The sequence below is a fragment of the Andrographis paniculata genome, unplaced genomic scaffold (assembly GCF_009805555.1).
Source record: "Andrographis paniculata isolate CXL003 unplaced genomic scaffold, ASM980555v1 Contig75END, whole genome shotgun sequence".
NCBI classification, from domain to species: Eukaryota; Viridiplantae; Streptophyta; class Magnoliopsida; order Lamiales; family Acanthaceae; genus Andrographis; species Andrographis paniculata.
This window is the reverse complement of record NW_026137612.1, coordinates 644,915-666,534: the sequence shown is the minus strand read 5'-3', so window position 1 is coordinate 666,534 and position 21,620 is coordinate 644,915. Positions and strand designations below refer to the sequence as shown.

Here is a 21,620-nt window from a genome sequence, read left to right as displayed (position 1 = left end):
AGTAAGGGTGTGTTAATTCGAAGAATTGGATTTTGAGTTGTATGATGTGATATAAATATGTGTTGATGTGATATTTTGAATTTAAAATTAATTTTTAGTACTCCTTCAGTCCCATAACTAGATATTCGTTTGATTTTTGCACGAAATTTTAGAAATATTAATATTATATTGAGATTTAATAGGAATAAAGTAGAAATTACTAAAATAATCTTTATAGTATTTTAATTATGATATAAAGGTAATGACAGAAAATTGATACTTTGTTATGGGACAGATTAAAATGGAAAAATGGATATTTTGTTACAAGATAGAGGAAGTATAATATAAAAAATATAAAATAGGTGTTTGATTTAATTTTTGAACGAAAAAAATTTGATGAACATTGGAAATCTTTGGAGTCACCAAATAGCCTCAATATGTGGTGTGAGTGTGTATCAGTATATGTATAGATACATATACATACATATATAGACAGTGAATTGCAAGGATGGAAACACTGAGAGGAAGAAGTCATGGTGCATCAGAGATGGATAGCGAAAGGGAGTGGCCAACACTTTTATTACATACATACATATACATACATACATATATATATATACATACATATTTGTGTGTGTGAGTAATAATTGGAGAAGACAATAAGTGAATTCAAATCCATATGCAAGTGTTTATGATAGTGCCTATAGCTTCTTCAATTCAATGGAAAATCCCTAATTCTCATCCCAAATCTCATCTCATTCAAACCCTAGCCAGCCAACCCACCCCCCCCCCCCCACCCCCATCGCCTTTACACTACACTACCCTACCCTAACTTTTAATTTAATCGATTTCAATTATTACTATTAACATTTCATTTCACCAAAATAATAATTTGCCAATTTTATCTTTAATTTTGCTTTGTACCTTGGGATTCTTTATATAGAGCCACAAGTTGTGCTGCTTTGATGCATACCTCAGTTTGAAAGCAATCTTGAGAGAGAGAGTAGAGAGAGAGTTGGTATATATATATATATATATAAGCATTTCTTTAATTTAATTTTTTTTTTTCTTGAACTTGGGTTTGTTGCCCTAATTTTCTTTCTTCCTCCAAATTATTATATTTCAGGTTTCTTATCATCAGATCGAATTTCTTCTGCAGAAAAAAAAATAAAATGGAAATGACACCGGAGCAGCTTTGTTACATTCCTTGCAACTTCTGCAGTATTGTTCTTGCGGTACAACTGATCCAACAATATATATATATATAAGAAAAGGGGAAGAGATCTAAATTTTATTTGGGATCTGATTTTAGTTTGATTATGTTAATTTCTGTGAAATTACAGATGCAAATTTCTTGAAATTATTGTGCATGGTGTTCTTCTTTCTCTCTTTCTCTCTCTCTCTAGCTCTGTTCATAGTTACTTCAATTCAATTGTTGTGTGAGAAAATTTGGGGTTTTCTGATCACACACTTTCTTTCTCGTGTTCTACTTTTGAGAAAGAACAATTATCAGAGATGATTAAAGCTGTCTCTGTGCGTATCAGAGATCATTTTTTTCTTTTTTTTTTTTTTTGAAAAAAACAAAACATTTGGTGCTCTTGTGGTGAAGCACCATTAATTCCACTCTCATACATCTCTGCAGATTTTTCCTCTCTTTATTGTTTTTCATTTTTTTCAGAAACAGTCAAGTCTCCATCCTCTGGACTTCTCTTTTCCTGTCAAAGCTTCCAAATTAATTAAAAAAAAAAAAAAAAAAAAAAAAAAAAAAAGAAGAGAGAGAGAGAGATCCAGAAATTTGTTGATAATTCTGTGTTGAAATTATTTAATTTAATTTTAAGCTGATGATGAAGACAAGTCGTGGAGCAGTGGATTTCATCCAAAGCTTTTTTCACCACTGAAAAGATTTCATCACTGTCAAAATTAATCGATAGGGCTTTGAATGTCTGAAACAAAAAAAAATTGGACCAGAAGAAGTCACTGATTTAGGGTTTCCTTTTTAACAACACAATCTATTTTTTCTTTTCTCCATTTCCTTTCAGGGGCTCTTCTTGGACACTTACAATTCCATCATTAATAATTCAATTAGGACATGAATTCAATTCGAGTTAAATTAAATTTGATTTTGTCTGGCAGGTGAGTGTTCCTTGCAGCAACTTGTTCGATGTTGTGACAGTTCGATGTGGTCACTGTACCAATCTCTGGACAGTAAACATGGCAGCTGCATCCCAATGTCTGCAACAACAGCAACAGCAGCAGCAGCCCTCCTGGCAAGATTTGCAGGTTTTTCTCTCAACCAACATTTCAGCCCAATTTATGGGCGATCTTGAATCTATCTATTCAGATCTATCTTGCTTCTTTCAAGGGAATCAAACCATACCCTTTTTTCAAAATTTAATTTATTAAAAAAAAAAAAAAAAAAAAAAACAAGAATACAATTTTGAGGGTTTTTAATTTGTCAAAGTCATACAGGAAAGTTGAATTGTTTTCTTCCCAAGATCTGCAAAAACCTAACCTGCAAATGCTTAACAGCCGCCACTGCATAAATACCTACAGATAGCATCTATATCTATATCTATATGTATATATATATATATGTAAGTGTATCTATATATTTTACTTTTAAATTTCAAGATTTGGGGTTTTGGGTTTTTAGATCTGGTGATTTGATTGATGTGTTGGGTTCTGATTTGATTTTTTTTATTATTTATTTAAGTGGGGTATGAAAGCACATTTGGTAAATTAGGGTTTTTTTTTTTTTTTTTCTTGATGTGATTAATTATGATAAATGGAAGCAGAAGAAGAAGAAAAACATTTGAAAGGCTTTTAGATACATCAGGATTTGTCTGATTGTATAGAGGAACACAGACACATAATACAGAGTAGGGTTTTTGCAATCTCCTATAATTTAATTTCTTAATTAATTAATTAAGTAATTCAGAGAAGTGTCGATTCCAGCTGCCATTTTCTTTGTCATTCCTAACAGATTCAGTCACTTCGATGTCGGTATTTTATTAAAATATTCCTTCATCCTTTTGAATGAACATCATCAATCTTTTCAATACAACCTTTTTACTAGACCATTTTCCTTTTTTATCCTTTCATATCATATATATATATATATAATATACATTTGTAACGGAATTTCGTCCGTAAAAATTACGTAGCTAACGTAATTTCATTGTTAATTATGTCTCTAATATCATTAGTAACGAAAACAATGAATTTAAAGATTAAAAAATTTTGTTACAAAAATGATATTTTCTTGTAGATATATAGTACACAATTTTATTTTATTATAGAGTTTCTTTGAGTTCAAATGTATTTTATTTCTTGTCCTTTCTATTTTCATCACTTTGAATTCTCTTTAATCTCAGGTAATTTTGTTGGGTGTGTTCTTTTACTCAAAATAAACCTATATATTTCCCCAAAAATTTAATATATTATACATTAATTACTTTTATATTACCTACACAATTTTCTATAGTTTGCATTAAAAAAAAATAATTTAAATCGAAACATAAAACAAATACACCCGTAATATCACTACAAAAAAAAATTATTTTTGTAACAAAACTTTTTTTTTTTGTCTCTAAATCTATTTTTTCCGTTACTAATGACATTAGAGACGGAATTATGAATAAAATTACGTTAGCTACGTGAACTTAAGGACGAAATTTTGTTACAAATATATTATATTTTTTTTGTAGTGATGTATTTTATTTTATTTTGGTTGTGTTGTTGTCTATATTTATTTATTTATTTTTTTTTTTTTTTCAGGCTCCAGGCTACAATTCATCTGAATACAAAATTGATCACTTTGGCTCTTCTTCAAAATGGAACAACAAGATGCCTATGATACCACCTTCCATCACCAAAAAATCTGACCAGAGAGTCGTGAATCGACGTTTGCATTTTAATTTCTTTCACCAATATAATAATTTTCACGGCTAAAAATTCTCTATGTATACACTATATTTTCTTGAATCGCGGCACCAATTTTTTATTTCTTTCAATGTTTATATATGCAGCTCCGGAGAAGAGGCAACGAGTCCCATCAGCATACAACCAATTCATAAAGTATATTAATTCTACAATTTCACCAAATAAATACCATCATTATGTTAATTTTTCTTGCTACATGTTTTACAAGAGATTAATTTTTCTATTGCCCTATTTAATCGAATTTCGTGTATTTACATATAGAGAGGAGATCCAACGGATCAAGGCGAACAACCCGGAGATAAGTCACCGAGAAGCCTTCAGCACAGCTGCTAAGAATGTACGTACATATATATGTGTGTGTATATATATGAAAATTGTTACGATTGATTTTATTACAAGGAAAACAAAAATAAATATGAAGATACGCATAATGAGTTTGTAATAAATTTGGTGCAGTGGGCACACTTCCCTCACATCCATTTTGGGCTTATGTTGGAGAGCAATACTCATGCTAAGCTCAATGATGTAAGCAAATTCTAACTTCTCGATTAAATTTTACCTTAGTTTTTTGTGTCTTTATTTCTTCTGTATATGTTTTTTGAGGATTCAAAAGTATCGAGCCTTAAAAAATCAAACATCGATGGATTAACCTGTGAAGTTAGATCATGTTACTCTTGCTAGAAAATTCGAACGTCTAAAAAATCAAACATCTCTTTTGTAATACTCCATCTGTCCAACATATGGTGTCTTGTACACTATAGATACAAGATTTTAGGAATAACATAATTAAAAAATATATATTAGTAAAAATAATTATATATAATATAATATATATAATTATAAATTAAAATTAAAATAATTAATTAGTCTAATGAATCATAATAATTAAGCGTCGCTGCTACTTAAATGTCGGATAGTAAAATTAATAAAACAATCACGAAGTAGTGAAATGAAGAGTGTCTTTTGCATTTTGTTTAATATGTTTTGTGTTTTGATGATTTTCAGATAAAAATAATTGGTTGTTGTGATGGTTTGTATAGAAAATAAGTATTATACTATGATATTTTTGGGGGGAAAAAAAATTATTTTATAGTAACAGAATATATCTTAAAACACAAATGAAGAACCAGTTTTTTTTTACACAATTTTGGGGTTTGGTTGAATTTGAAATGAATTGTTAATTTGAATTTTGTTTAAATAGTATTTTTAAAAGATTTGATTTAAAGCTAAAAGATATTTTTATATATAATATCAAGAGTTACCAACATTATTTATTGAAAAAATAAAATAAAATTCATAATTAAAATAAAAATTTTAAAAATAACAGTCATAATGATTGAATTGTATTTATGAATATATAGTTTGTATTTAAAAATTTGCATGTTGTGTGTTTTTATTTCCGACTTGAAAATTTGTTCAATATTTTACAAGGTCAGGGTTCGGAAAAATTCCCGATGAGAAGGACTGCCTTTTTGAAGAAAGGACCATAATCTTTGCTTCCGCGAAACTTTGTCTTCATCAACATCGATTCCGTGTAGGATGAAGGAATTTATATTTAATGTATGTTGAGAACATTGTAATAATATTTTCCTTTAGTCATGTGTTGTAATTTCAGTATCAACAAGAATTGGTTAAATCCAACAGAAGATATACTCGAGCGCGCGTATAGCTTGTGTGTGTTGATTATGTTACCAAAACATTAGTTTTTCAAATTTCGATATTGTGTTATAATTGGGGTTTGATCAAGAACAGAGAGCAATATGTGATTGTATTGTATTGTTTTCGGGTGAAATTAAGTTGTAATGAATTTGTGCTTGAAATGAATGTTTTAATTTATTTCAAGTAGGATGGCAATATTTGTTGATTGTTTCACTTTTATCGTTTTCATTTGATAACCTCATTTTTTGTGAGAAAATGATCGAATGCTTATCACACATAAGTCGACTTTAATTAATCGATTTGGAATGCATCATATTCAACACAACTAAACAAATTACGGGTCTTGGAAAAGATTGTCAATATTTGACGTGGTTAATATGAAAAAATAATAATAATAAAAAAGTTATTCTATTCAAGGATATACTCCCTCCGTCCCAGATACCGTATCTGCTACACTGTAGACACGATATTTTAGGAGGGATGTAATTAGTAGATAATTAAGAATGTATTAGTGAAAATAATTATCCTATAATATAAATAATTATAAATTAAGATTAAGATAACTAATTAGTTTAATTAAAATTTAAAATAAAATAAAATTTAAAAATTTAAATGAGATTAAAGTGTGTAATCATTTTCCAAAAAAAGAAAATGACATGGTATGTGAGACGGAAAAATGGCAATGTGAACATGGTATTTGGGACGGAGGGAGTAATTATCAATCGAACAAAGAAATATATTATTTATGAAGTAACTATACAACCACTTAAATAGATTGGTTGACTCTATAATAGTATATAAATAAATAAATTATGGATTTACTTCACATACATATTTAGTACTCCTCTATGTCTCATTATTCGATTAGAGTCCGGTAATAAATTAAAAAATAATAATATTTTATTAATTAATGCAAGTAATGTAAAAAGATTTGATATTTTTGTTATTTGCTTTATGTATAAAGTAATTATATGTGTAATATATTTTTATAATTTAAGTAAAAAATTAATGATATATTTGTATTATTAAATGATTACTTTTATTAATAAAAAATTGATATTTTTTAATGGGACCAAAAAAAATAATAAAATAAGTATTTTGAAGTGGGACGGATAAAGTATTATATTAAAATAATTATTTTACCTACAAATTTAAATTTAAAGTAATACCATCATCAATTATTACATATAGTCAACTAACAAAAAATATTACTCACAATAAGTTGTTTTGATATAAATATTTTCCATGAAGTATTAATTTTTGTATATGAGAAATTTTCTTTTTATTCATATAAAATATCTTAAAGATTAATAGTGAGTAAATATTTCATTCAATATTCTTATAATATAATAGAGTATTAATGCTCACTTATATCCTTAATTTTATACATAGAAATGCTAAGAACAATTTGACTTCTTGCAAGCATTTTCTAAGATGCATAAGGTACAATTAATTGTTGTAATTCCAATAAACATTTGACTATAGGCTAGATGTTAACCTTTTCAATTTATTTAGTTATGCATTTGCATTTTGGACTTTAGACAACAATAAGGCTAAACTGTTTTTTTTTAAGTCACGTAACTAGACTCCCTTATCATTTTACTCCCGTAAGTGAAGCCTATTGTAAACTAGTCCCATAAGTGAAAAATTTTTGTTGTTTTAGTCCTCCGGCGCCGGAGACGCCCGCGTGGCTTACTGGAGGTGACGTGTCCGCCAGGTGTCCCGCCAGGTCAGCGACACCTGGCAAACACGTGGATTTATTTATTTTTTATTTTTTTATTTTTTTTAATTGGACCAAATAAAAAAATACAAATAAAATTAAAAATAAATTAAAAAAAATTATAAATAAAATAAAAAATAAAAAATCCACGTGTCCGCCAGGTCAGTGACACATGGCGGACACGTCACCTCCGGCAAGCCACGCGGGCGTCTCCAGCGCCGGAGGACTAAAACAGCGAAAATTTTTCACTTATGGGACTAGTTTGCGACATGCTCCACTTACGGGACTAAAATGATAATTGAGTGCAGTTACGGGACTAAAAAAAGAGTTTACTCCAACCCAACAATAATTAAATACAAAGGATGAAGAATAGTCAATTCTTTAAAAAATTCTTTTAAAAATATATATATTAAGGAGAAATGAATATAAATTTGGTTTATATAATTTTTGGAAAAATAGACAACATATATATTGTTTTTAACTCCTTTAACTTAAAGACATCCATGAGCCCAAATATTACTTTTAACTCTTTACTAAGGTTCTTGAAGTGGATGTCATTTAAAATACAAGTTCTAATATCTTTTGACTTATTCTTACATTATTGTGACGAAATAGAATTATATAGTTCACCAACGGGAGCGTTGACTATGTTCATGACAGAAGGAGAATAATTTTAACCCTAATATGTTTAAGTTACTATATAGTTACTTCATAAATAATAAATACTCTTTCCGTCCGTCCGACTCTGAAGATCTCATTTACTTTTTTCGTTATTGTAAGTAACATTAAAAATATCATTATATTTGTATAAAATTTTGTACAAATGTCCTTCTATTAGTATTATAAGACACTGATATAAGTATTTTTGCAATTTTTTTCTTAATTTGTACTATATTTTGATATAATAATTAATAAATAGAATTGTAAAAAATAAATTGAATTATACGAATAAACAAATTAAAATCTTATTATAATTTAAAATATTTATTATCATGCATCTTTTATAAGATATAATGATCACATAATTTGGTATACTAACAGCACATTCAAAATTATTATGGATTATATCATTTGAAATTAAAGGATGTGTTTATTTTGTAAAATGATTTTAAGATATATATATAATTTTTATGTGAGATATATAAAATTGTGTAAATAATATAAAAATAATGAATATATGTAATATAATTCTTTTGGAAATATATATATATATATATAAAAAAAAAAAAACACATCCAAAGTAAACAAAGAATTAAATAAAATAAAATAATGTATGGCCTAGATTGGCCTTGACAATACACCGATTATTGGATCCCTTGTGATGAATTCCAAACCTTTTTAATATTAATGTTGTTGCAATCATCTCAACTTTCTTACACCATTATTGTTGCCAACAATTCACATTTGTTTGAAGTCGATTGCGAGATCTATCGATGACAGAATTATTTTATTTATGAATATAATTTTGTATAGACTTCGATAGCATAAGTTGTTCATAAAAAATGACTACACAACATAGTACAATGGGGAATCACATCCTCATGTCTAAATCCATGTTGAATATCATGGCATTGTGTAGGCCAATCCGATGACCACTTGATACGAGTTTAAGGACAACGAAAAAACATACCATGATGTCCTTTAAATTGTCTAGTTCGATAATTACATTTATCTCGTATACGTATTAGGTATAAAGAACATATATTATTTTCGCTTATTCTCAATCTTTGGGGCCACAATCTACTTATCATTGAGTACGATATTTCGAGGATGAATAATGAGATGTAGCCACACACATTTTTTGGAGTATATGTTCTAATGAATTTGAAGGAATTGATGGTATTTTATCTATTATTTTATGGCTTTTCGGGAAGGGACATTCAATAATTATAGATACACATATTTTGTATGTATAGTTTGAGGCCGGAAAGAATTGGAGGCTGATGATCCTAACCCTCGGATTTTAGCTGATGTTAATTTAGCGTTTTTTTTTTTTTTTTTTTTGATGTTATAACAATTTGAATTACTTATACTAATATGAAACGAGCATTATGATCATTTGATCGACGAAAAAAGTGTGTTGGGTTGCCTTGAATTCAGTTTTATGTTTGTTTTTACTTCGCTGAGTCACACGGAGTGTCACTCCAAACGGTATAGGCCAACTCCATAGTCTATTTTGATTGTTGGGTCTATTTTTTAGGTCCACTCGATTGGGTTTGATTTGAGTTATTATAAATACTCGCTATGATGTAATTTTGTGTGTGCTGCATTCTGAAAATTTATTAAGTGTATCATATGGATCATCTATTCCTGTAACGGAGGAAATATAAAACTGCTGTATTAATATTTTTAGTAATAATGTAAAGATTTTCTTTTTTTTTTTTTTTTTTTCTTTTCAATCTTGATTAAATTAATTAAATGAAAATTCATGTTACTATAATATCAATTGGGTGGATCTGATGCGGTCAAATCAGTACGGTGATTCGACGGAATTAGCATGTATTATAAAGATAAACAGTATTAAGTTTTATATAATACAACATATGTTGGTGTTATAAGATATCTGAATTATAATATAATTTATAGTCAAATCAGCATGGTTCTCATATATCTATCTGATTAATCGGTTTACCTTTATCTTGTGTGTTGTTGTTTATATGATTATAAGAAGAATTGAAATAATTATAGCTGAATTTTTTTTTTCAAGTTTGCAATATTATCTATGCATCCTCTCACGTATTTTGTAACAGATGATTACGTCGGAAAGATGATGCAAATGAGAAAGTTCGTCGTTCTTTTGATATGAAAAAGGAAAAATTTGTTAAAACTTTATTCTGATGAAGATATAAAATGTATATTTACCTCGAATAATCAAAATTGTCTAATATCCTTACGATGCATTTACTTTGTACGATATGATTACAATATATGTATTATTTTAATAAATTGTATAATTCAATGGTTACTTTAATTAATTATTGTATAAAATTATTAATTTTGTCTAAAATATTTTTAATCATATGATAAAAATTAATAGTAAATTAAATATTAATAAAAATAAATAAAATAGTCTTTAACATTAATAATATCTTTGTATTATTTAATATTACCTATAAAAAAAATGATTAATAATCCTTACAGTATAATATTATTCTCCTGCAAAGTAGACAAACCTTTACAATATAATTCAATTTTTTTTTAAATATTACATCATATCTATCACCTAAAATTTTATCTTCATAAATTAAATATTAATTAAATAAATTCATTCCAATCGACTTCTAACTTAAATTTGAATCAATAACCAAACATACGGGCCATCATGATTCCAATGGGCCTTGAATTATATATAAACCATAGTGGGCCTAGTTTAATTGGGCCATGGCCCGGACCAGCCCAATATTACATTCTTCCTATAAGTAATCTTCCTCAAAGCTTTGACGTTGAAAGAAACAAGCTTGCGGCGACAGAGAGAAGAGGAAGAGCTCTACGCATAGCAGCGAGAACAATGGCGGACGAGGACTACGATATGGACGGCGGGTTCGTATAATTATTCTTCAATTTGGTTGCCTTTTTTGCTCGTTCCGTCCCTTTTGCAGTGAACAATGGAATCAACTGCAATCGTTCCGCAATTAGGGTTTTACTTTGGGTTTATCATCTGAGTAATGAAAAGGTTTTAATTTGTAGGTATGAGGATGAGCCGATAGAGCCAGAGCCCGACGTGAGTTATTCTCCATCTTTGCTTCTAAAGAAACTTCATAGTTATGCTTATGCTGGTCGTTATATAGTTTAATTGATTTGCAGGAAGGAGCAGAGGTGGAAGAAGATGCCAACAATGAGGAGGCGCCGGACCCAATCGAAGGCGATGTCGACGAGAAGCAGGAGCAGGAACAGGTGGAGCGTCCTCGGAAGACGTCTAAATATATGACCAAGTACGAGCGGGCGAGGATTTTGGGAACGAGGGCTTTGCAGATTAGGTTTTTTTTTTTTTTTTTGATTAACTATAATTGAGGTTTAGGTTTGTAATTTTTTCTCCGTATTTTGGGGATATCTGAGTAATTTTGATGGCGTGGTTTTGCAGCATGAATGCTCCGGTGATGGTGGAGTTGGAAGGTGAAACTGATCCCTTGGAGGTAACATTAATTTCGAATTAAATAAGCAGCATCATCAGATTTGAATAATAGTTTTATTTTTCACTGTTATAAACTTCCAAAGTGATTTGTTAGAATTTTGGGCTCTAATGTGCAGTTTTCGGAAGCCTGCTAATTAGGTTTAGTTTTCATTCATTCATAGCCGGAACTTTTGTTTTTTGTATTTGTGGTTAGAAGTAGAAGAATCATTGGTATTAGGGTTAAATGCTATTTGTAAGTGTAGGGTAGATGGAAAACATGCAAGTCGATCTGTGAGTAATTTGAATGTTCTTGAGTGTATATTGATAAAATATTTGTGAAAATAGTCATTGTGAGATCATTCAGATAACAAGAAGGGGTTGGGCTTATTTAAGTTCCGGGTTGTTGGTTCTCTGAAAAGGTTGTGTGCAGGAAGTTTGTTGTTTCCGCACATGAATTTGCCTGATAAATCATGTTTTCTTTCTTGAATGTATTTTTGTTGTGACAAACATAATGTACATCTGGACTTTGTTTAAGAAGATTTTATATGGCCATTTTTTAATATATTATAGTTCTGGTTACTATTAGGAATCGACCAAATTTTTAACTGATGAACTTATCAACCAGGTCGCCCTAGTGATCCACTAAATTGCTGTTTCATCTTAACTCATAATTTTGAAAATATTAAGGTGGGGTTGTGGAGAATATGAAGTTTAAATGTTATGATGAATGTGAATTGGCCATTTATGAAACAAACCTGTGGCTTTTGTGTGTCCAAAATTTTAATCTATAATTGAATTGAAGCCCTGGGGTTTTAACATGGAGCCAAGTGTCCAGCTATTTGACAAGTGCATGATATTCAAGTTATGACTGCCATTCTGTTTGAACATCAAATTGGATTAAATGAACATGTTCAAGTTATGACAGTGTAATGAACATGTTCAATATCTATAGTTTGCTTATAATTTAGTAGGTGTGCAGATGTTAGATTACGGTAGTGAAAGCAGTTCTTTTAAGTTGCCCCCAAATGCTGCATCATGCTTTCAAATTGAAGCTCATTTAACACATGTGATTGATGTACTCTTTTTCTTTTTCAGATTGCAATGAAGGAGCTGCGCGAACGAAAGATTCCTTTTACCATCCGCCGCTACCTCCCTGATGGAAGGTATGATTCTTAACCGTTTCTTGTGCCCATATATAATTGCGACCGGTATAATGGCCACTGTGGCTTGCAGCTATGAGGATTGGGGCGTGAACGAGCTGATTGTTGAAGACTCATGGAAAAGACAAGTCGGAGGGGATTGAAACCAAGTGTTCTGAATTTTGTTTTCGAACCGAGCTCGTTGATTATGGTAAAGAGACAAATACCAGCAGAGCTGCTTAGCTGCACAAAATCATCTGTTAAAACCTTGTCGACTCCGATACTTATTACTCACTTGTTACTCTGTTCCGAATATTAGTTTTGCAATGCAACTCCTTGCACTAATACGGTCTTAACGAGGCGCATTCTTACTTATTATGTTTTGATTACAATTCCAAAGATCGATTGCAATAAACATACTAAAATATACAAGAACTAATAGGGATGAGCATTCGATAACTTTGAATTTTGATCGGTTTTTGGTTTGTAAACATCAAAATCGAAACCGAACCAAATTAATTCGGTTCGGTTTGAAATTGAACAAACCAATTTTTTTGAAACTCATATAGTGATGCTCGAGCTCATTATAATATATATAAAATATAAAAAGTTTATTTTATTTAAAATTTAATTTTTTCGGTTTGAAAATTGAAAACCATAACAAATCAACATTTAAATTTATAAATTTGATTTTAAACTAAATCGAACCAATTAACCGAATAAGTCAAACCGATCTGTCCAAACCTAAAGAAAATTCAATTTTTTTCGATTTAAACCGACCAATGTTCACCCCTGAGAACTAAGCATCGTATTCGACTAATCTGAATATCTGGAAATTTCTATCTAAATGGAACTCAAAGGTTTTTATACAATCTAACTAAATAAAAAAGTCAAGAAAACAGGGCAAAATTGAGAAAGTAAGAATTAAGATTACAATACAAAGATTGGACGTGCCTCAGCCTCAGCTGCTGGTATATTACAGTAGAGATACATCAGAGGATTATCCATGTATATAATTTTGGGGAACTAACTAATTAATACAGCCATTATATCATATTATATGCTAACTCCCAAACTTCTTTCTGCCCAGACCAATACCCAAACCTAAAGGCACTGACTCTGTTTTCCTACGGCTGTTGTTGTCGTTGCTGTGCTGGCAATGGCAAGAAGAATGGCTATCCCTGTCGTGGGTGGTGGTGTCGGAATTCACATCCAGTACCACATGACCATTGCTACTGGAATGGTGAGAATGGCTGTTACCATTGGGTAGGCCAGCCATGGGCGTCATACCGGTTCCTTCAGGCTCATTTGAAGCTTCTTTATATTCAATGTCTTCATTATAACCGTTGATCAGGAAGTCTGAGCAGTTCTTCTTGCATCCATGATCATAGGGGTTGCGGAAATGGCCACCCGGTCCTCTTAGGTAAGAATAACGGGTTCTGTTAAACATTTCATTTGTAGTGATATTTCGAGCTATCTGCAACAAACAAAGGTAAAAACTATTAGATGAAAAGTTTGTTGAGTGAATCTTCTCAGTGAGATTTGATTAGAAAGAAATAGGACAGTTTAGGAGGGACAAATGGGACAGTTTGGAGGGGATTATGTTACATGACTATTTCTGAGATCAGTTGAGGTTTCTATAGCATTAGATATATTATGTGCCTTCCGTACACGGTATCAATCCTATGCTTTATTCCTAACAAGCACTACCAAACAAGGACCCTCAGCCGATCTCAGATACAGTGCCGATAAAAATAGAAGGTATGCCAACAGATCAACATAGAATTTGAAGAAAGCATTTGCCCTAAATGCATAAACCGACGATACATAATCATGAAGAACTAAAACATCTTTATCAAACAAAACTTCATTACAAGTAATGGAAAGTGGAAAGAGCACAGCTAAAAAGCAACTGGGAGTCGAGCAACTCAAGGTTTCAAAAGCAAACTGCAAATAGCATATATTGATGGTGCATATGTGCATTTTAAGGAATTTCTTCATTCCTTCATAAATGCAGCATATCAGCTCAGCAAAACAAGGATATCTGTTCTGTCATAGATAATTGGCGGCTATATATATATATAATCATTGATGTAATTAAAAGATTTTATGCATAATTTCTGTATTAGAATCGATTTATTGCATGACTAAAACACACATTCTAACTTCGTAGACTATAATTGAAATTGAAAAGTCAGTTCTTTCTTTTATTATTAGTAGAATCCTTAAGCCTGTATATTATACACCAATTAATAATAAGTGACTTCCAGTATTCGTAATGGGCACAGCATATACTATAACAAACAAAAATAATCCAAACCCACTCAAGTTGTTACAAAGAACTCAAATTAATTTATCTTCATACAGCATGACCCCATCATATATATCGTGGAAAAGCTAATATAATCTAGTGTTAAAAGAGAATCAATGGTGTGTGTTCTAGAAAAGTAGAGACATGAAATATCACAAGGGTGTGTTTGTTTGAGGGTTTGGATTTTGAGTTGAGATTTGAATAGTAAAAAGTTTGAATTTGAATTGTTTTATGATGTGATATAAATAAGAATTGATGCGATGTTTTGAATATAAAATTGAGTTTTAGTATAATATAAAAAATGAAAAATAAATATTTGATTGGATGTTTTTTGAGGGAAAATTTTGTGGGAATAGTAGAAATCCCACAAAATCCCTCAAGCAAACACACCCCAAATAGAAAACGGGAGAGTCAGAAAGTATACCTGAGAGGCTTGTACATGGGTCAAGGTGGCAACACTTGAGAGAATAGCAAAGTCAGCAATCAAAAATGATAAAGCGCCAAAATGTTGGCTACCGGCATGCCTCAACCATGCACCAAAGGTAGACGGAGCCAAAGGGTCCGTCAACAGTCCTACAATGACAATAAGAATTGCATAATATAACACAACAAAGTAAACAATCTTCCCGCAATTTTTTAAAACAAAGATAAATATGAAAATATACAGCAAATCTCACTTCTCAGAGTCACTACTCCCGTAAGAATCATTGCAATAACTTCCACGACAAGAAACAAGAAGAAGTCCCACTTGTTTTTCTGCTCCAGAAAACAAAAAGCAGTCAGATTATATAACATGGTCATCCTTTTGATTACTAGGCAAATTGGTAGTTACGGCTATGCGTGGCATATAAATATTTTACTGGACAAGCTGGCATACTGATATGTAATTCTTTGTTAGTGTTTCTGTGTGAAGTAGAACAGACTTGGTTTGTCTAATTTTTTATTTTATGATGAGATATAAGAATCTAAAAACACAACAGATATAAGACAGCAAGCAAAGATGACTATGAAAATTTGTGTTAATTATAAGCACGAATAGTTCATACAAGTACACTAAAAAAAAATGTATAGTGTAAAAGCACCTTTCCAATGCAATTGGATACCCATGGGCAATGATGATCAAATTGCTCAACACAACGGTCGCAGGTGGAACAGTGCTTCGCACGGAGTGGCCGAACAATCTGATATTGCAAACTTCTTATTTACAAAGAAATACTAGAGGGAACTTTAATTTATACTCATAGCAAAGATATAAGGCATAGTAATAGTACCTTGCAAGTTGAGCACAGCTGAGCCCAATTCCCGGAAAGCAAAGCTGGATGGTTAATATCAGCCTTCAGCAATGGTTCCTAGACAATACCCATGAAAGAATTTACACAGAAAGCACAACTTAATTAATGCACAAGCACATGAACATGTGTGCAGGAACAAGCAACAACAAGGTCTCGTTGACCTATTTAACCAATAACAGGTACAAACTTACATGATCTTTCATGTTGTCTGAATCATGTATGTTTCTCATGATATATCCAGGATCCTTGCTACAAGTAACAAAATAATTGCTACGTAATTAGCTTGAGGACCAATCCAAGTACACACAAAATTAATCAAATCTTGGTGGTCAGCATGGGAGAACCAAACATGGGTAAATAAACTATCATGAAAGAAAAAGGATTGTCCAAACAAGTTTTACTTCCATGATTATATAAAAGCAACAATATTTACAAACATTATCAAAGCCAAAGCATAATAAAGGCATGGATAATTGTGTTGCCGATAACAAGAAAATGTCTAAGTTAACATGGTTTGACTTGATGATACGAATAAGGCAACTGAAAGCAACAAATGAGAATTAATTTTATTGCATATTTCACACTTTTAATCATTGTGCAATTATTTTGCTCGTTTCAGGTTGATCCAGCACAGAATATCTATCAGCCAAGAAACAACCCCCTTCACCCAAAGAGATATAAAATAAAAAGTATGTCTCCCTCTCTCTCTATATATATATATGTGTGTGTGTGTGTGTGTGTGTGTGAGGTACCTGCTACATCTATGAAAGAGAATTAGTCCACCTGATGCCAAAAATACTCCCAACCACGCAAAAAGACCAAAACTGGCTGTTAATCGTGGCAAATTTGAAGCTGCATCAAAGACTAAATTGTGTGAGCATTTTATGTTTCAGCTAGAGAAACAGTCAAAGACAAAAATAAATATCAGAAGTACCTGTGATAACAGAATTTATATATGTCACAAGTAGGAGTAAGATTACACCCAAGAGCAACGGAGCAAATCCTAATTTCGAAAGTTTGCCAATCAAGCTCTTGTTATCCCACTGCCTATCATACAGCCTTCTAGCATTTCCCTGCAAATAGCATTCACACCACAGTCACTTAAAAAACCAAAGATCAGTGAAGAATTCTAAATATACTACTATATATTGATAGAAAAGCTACCAAAATCAACCTGTGTATAATGCATATCTGAAACCAGTGATGAGTAAATGCACAAAATAAGATGTAGAAAAAGAATATCAGGAAATGCGATTAAACAACAACATGAATACTTGATGCATAGATCATATCCCAGCTATCCTGTACAATCCTCCTGGTAGGAAAAGAACAGTCACTAGAGCTACAAAAAACTAACAAATTATAGGAAAAACAATTAAGTGGAATTACCCAAGCACAATATGCTTAAGTATCCAAACATGTTTTGCTTGTATGTGTGCTACATAGAATATTGCTTGTATTACTGAAGTGATAATGTTGTTATACTTAAGCCATTAGTTAATGATCAACTTTCTAGCTAGGATGTACCCAATGCACACACAATATTTTCACAGAACTTAAGTTTCTACTGTACAGAATACCTACAAGGAAAAATGCAACTTGTCTGTGATTTTTATCGGCAGCAAGCTGTGCAGGTGTTAGACCAGTATTGTCTGCTAGAATCAAATCTTCCTTTTTTCCAGCCTGCACCAAAACAGTGCAAGCTTCTAAATTACCTTTAACGGCGGCCCAATGCAGAGGAGTACAACCTATATAATGAATATAGCATGAGAAGTGTATCCCATCTATGTATGGATTTTTTCCATTGAAATCCAATAGAAAATATAAAAACTGAAAATGCACAATAATTAAGCATTTAAATTGACCTTCATTATCTCGTCGCCCCCTGTATGTATCAAGGTATAACAAAAGTCGTATGCAGTCAGCAAATCCCTTGTAAGCAGCCCTATCATTATCCCAAAAAAAACATATCAAAATTATAAAATTCGACTAATATTTCAGTTTCTGAACAGCTCATATGAATAGCGCATGATAAAACTGCAACTAATAAATGTATCAGTAAACCATTATATCTTCATTGAATAAGAAACTAACTGCATTGCCCAAAAAACACAGGCATGCATAGAAACAACTGAATAGTCAGAAACTCAGAATTTTATTCAAGGTTTGCTTATAGAAAATTCTAGCTGTAAGAAAGGAAAGAGATATACCAAAAAGGAACAGATATACCAATTAACTCAATACATATGATATGATAAATTCGCTAAATCTTCTAAACATGGACCAAAAATGATTAATTAAATGACATAGTCAAATGGTAATCCTAAAAATTTAATCTTGTAGCAAGCATACCTCACCAATGTGTTGTTTTATAAAAGCCATTTAATAAGTCATACTTTCTGATATAAATAGCCATTAGAACCCTAATTTAAACAATATACCTACCAAATTATTCAACCAAAAAAGTTAAAATATACAACGCTGAACCTTAAGATATCACGAAGGATTTAGAAATTTGGGGTTCACACGGGGATTTATCATTAACAATTTCACTTAATAATGATGAAACTCTTGAGATATACAGGCTATATTTGGTTTGCCACCCACAAACCACAATTTTACACACAAATACCTAACTACCAAAAGCACAAGTTCTCACAAGAAAATCCTCTTGTACAAAAACAAATAAATAAAGATCAATAATCATTCAATCAGGATTCCCTTGTTCAAACTCAACTTCAAATTCATTAAAACACATTCACCTACACCAATGCACCCAACAGCCTAAAATGATAACACATAATCGGATAATAGCAATCATTATTGATATTCAATATACAATAAACGTACATATATTGAGATAAAAAATCAGTCATCACCATTCATCTAAAAAGAGTGATACATTTCACTAACAAAATAATCCACTGGCAAACCAAACAAAGCCATAGTAAATTTAAAAAAAAAAAAAAAAAGAAACAAAAATGCCCTAGACAAACAGAGAATAACAATTACATTTATCAAGTACCAGTGTAAAGGACTTCTGCCGTTATTATCACAAACATCAGGATCAGCATTCCACTTTGCAACAATGTAATGAAGAAATGCTGTCTGCCCAAATTGAGCAGCAACATGTGTTGTCTGCCAGAATAAGAACAAAGATGAAAACATCAAAGTGTCGTTGATAAGAGGGCAAAAACATTGTGTTATGAGATAAAAAAGTAAGAAATGACATGTCATGCATTTATTATGAAAATAAAAGGATTTTGAATGGGAATCGTCAATGAACTAGAAGATAAACCAACACAATATCTTAAATTGTAATTTTGTTCTTTGCATAAAGTGTTTAATACCATTCTATTATCCCGCATGTACCCAATGCCCAAACAAGTATTTAAACATCTAGACAAGTCAGAAAAATCTATAATAGTACAGGGTAACAAATTCATCTTCGCATCAACCAAGAGATTTCATGTCCATTCGTTTCCAGGAATGCAGCCAACTAGGTACACAAATCACCTCAATGAAACATTACACAAGGCAGAGTTATCATAGGATAACGAATTAATTCATGCTCAAGAAATGTCTGAATTATGTTTTCGCACAAAATCCATTATCTAAACCACTTACCAGTTGTTTGATCTTTGTAGCAATTCATGCTCAAGAAATGTGCAAAGTATGTTTCACACAAACTCCACTATACAAAGTACCCAACCACTTATCAGTTGTTTAATCTTTGTAGTAATTCATGCTCAAGAAATGTGCAGATTATGTTTTCACACAAACTCCATTCTATTAGTAACTCTCATACCCAAATTACAGATAAAAACAGATCATTCATTAATTGAATGCTAGATCAAACATCTGAATCTCAATTTAAAAGGTAATATACTAACAAAGGAGAGCTATGAAGAAATAGAGTTGCAAAAATATCTGAAAGGAATAAATCAGCAATTTATGCTACATTTCATATGTATCCAACAAAGTGATCAATATTCATATTATTCTCATTTACACTGCAGAACCCCTTCACAAAAAGTAAGAATAATTCTACCACATAACATAGGTCAGAAACAATAAAACAAAAAGGTTTCAAAATATAAGAAGCCACAATAACATAGAGGAGTCAAACATTCCGAGAACAGCATCCCAAATGCTAGAAATAACTCTAGAACTTTATTGAACTACAACATTCTATTAGTACTATACACTTTTATTGAAAGATCAAAACAACAGAAACAAACCTGGTACCCATTATTATCAGCTATGCTGATCTGAGCACCCTCCTGCAATAGAGCTTCAGCAACCTGAATTCCGCCCCTCACGGCACTCCAGTGCAGCGCAGTTTGCCCTTGATGGTCTTGTGCATTAATATCAGCTCCATGCTGTCAATAATCCAACGCAGCATAATCAGAACAGGTTTTAGACACAATTAGAATCAACTATTTCAGAAATTCAAGGCTTAGCAGCATCGACATTATAGATTCACAAAATTACTTCAAAATGTTTCAATTGACCAGTAACTTATCACAATCCATAAAATTAGTCTTGTGAATTATCTGCAAGCCCTAATTCAGCAGTGCTTTTCTTACAAAGCATTCTCTTTGACAGCATAACAAATTCTATATCGTCCATTTCCTCTAAATTTTCCATCAAGAAAAGCTTTGGCCAGATTAGAAAAGGAGGAGCAAGTCAACAACAATTTTGCAATACCTGAATGATGTAGTGCGCGGCGGCCGGCCAGTTATTGAGCGCTGCCCATTGGAGGGCGTAGTAGCCATGGGCGTCGGGGTCGGAAACGGAGCAACCGTCGGTCTCGACCAGGCGGCGCAACTTGTTGAGGTCCCCGTAGGCGGCCGCCGTGTACACATCGTTCTTCAAGCTTTCGTCTTCTTCCAGTACGGCCTGCGCCGATGGCTCCCCGGCGTGATTCCTGGCCTCCTCCTCCACCACCTCGATCTCCGACGCCATTTTAGAAGAAAGGGATGATGGGCCGCGTCAATCTGACGGATTCGCTGAATTCGCAATCAAACAGACTATTGGTAAATCTAAATCTTTCGTTATTTCCGTCGAATCTCCATCAACGACTACACCGAATTTAAGGGTTTTCTTACTCATTTATGTATTTTTGTTTATTTATTATTATTCATACTTTTGAAAAAATTTGGGTTTGCTCGTGTTTTTTTTTTTTTGTCTTCTTTTAAATGTATTTTTATGTTAATTACGGAGGAAATTGTATTAATAATATAAGAACTAATATTAAATTAATGATTTTTATTAATTTAATAAAACATATTTTTATATTATTATAAAAAAGAAATAATTTAAAATTTAAATTATAAAAATTCAAACAAAGAATTTGTTTTAAAATACATTTTTACTTTATAGGATAAAATTATAATATATGTATTATTTTAATTAATTATATAATCATATAATAAAATTCAACATTTTATCTACAATTCAATTA

At 31.4% G+C, this 21,620-nt stretch overlaps 3 protein-coding genes across 5 annotated transcripts; 2 read left to right on the top strand and 1 right to left on the bottom strand.

Annotated features, from left to right (window-relative positions):
* The first annotated feature begins 824 nt into the window (after positions 1-824).
* Positions 825-5,763, top strand: LOC127266314 (axial regulator YABBY 5-like). 3 transcript variants are annotated; one of them, XM_051296524.1, is made up of 8 exons: positions 825-997; positions 1,139-1,214; positions 2,113-2,259; positions 3,757-3,883; positions 4,008-4,056; positions 4,183-4,258; positions 4,378-4,446; positions 5,358-5,763. In XM_051296524.1, the coding sequence occupies exons 2-8, from the start codon at positions 1,152-1,154 to the stop codon at positions 5,409-5,411; spliced, it is 585 nt and encodes a 194-aa protein (XP_051152481.1). In that variant the 5' UTR covers positions 825-997; positions 1,139-1,151; the 3' UTR covers positions 5,412-5,763. The 3 variants fall into 3 exon arrangements, with proteins under 3 accessions (XP_051152481.1, XP_051152482.1, XP_051152480.1); XM_051296525.1 differs by having other exon boundaries at positions 1,106-1,214; positions 5,353-5,763; XM_051296523.1 differs by having other exon boundaries at positions 827-997; positions 1,106-1,214.
* Positions 5,764-10,737: 4,974 nt separating this feature from the next.
* Positions 10,738-12,895, top strand: LOC127266315 (DNA-directed RNA polymerases II, IV and V subunit 6A-like). Its single transcript, XM_051296526.1, has 6 exons — positions 10,738-10,840; positions 10,988-11,021; positions 11,105-11,277; positions 11,382-11,433; positions 12,507-12,574; positions 12,645-12,895. Exons 1-6 carry the CDS (start codon positions 10,809-10,811, stop codon positions 12,712-12,714), a joined length of 429 nt encoding a protein of 142 aa, XP_051152483.1. The 5' UTR covers positions 10,738-10,808; the 3' UTR covers positions 12,715-12,895.
* A 564-nt stretch (positions 12,896-13,459) lies between these two features.
* Positions 13,460-21,273, bottom strand: LOC127266325 (protein S-acyltransferase 24-like). Its single transcript, XM_051296537.1, has 13 exons — positions 20,864-21,273; positions 20,395-20,535; positions 19,179-19,291; positions 18,019-18,098; positions 17,738-17,901; positions 17,088-17,226; positions 16,906-17,005; positions 16,345-16,402; positions 16,133-16,210; positions 15,944-16,042; positions 15,539-15,617; positions 15,286-15,434; positions 13,460-14,027 (listed from the first exon to the last, which is right to left on the bottom strand). Exons 1-13 carry the CDS (start codon positions 21,119-21,121, stop codon positions 13,614-13,616), a joined length of 1,872 nt encoding a protein of 623 aa, XP_051152494.1. The 5' UTR covers positions 21,122-21,273; the 3' UTR covers positions 13,460-13,613.
* Between the last annotated feature and the right edge of the window lie 347 nt (positions 21,274-21,620).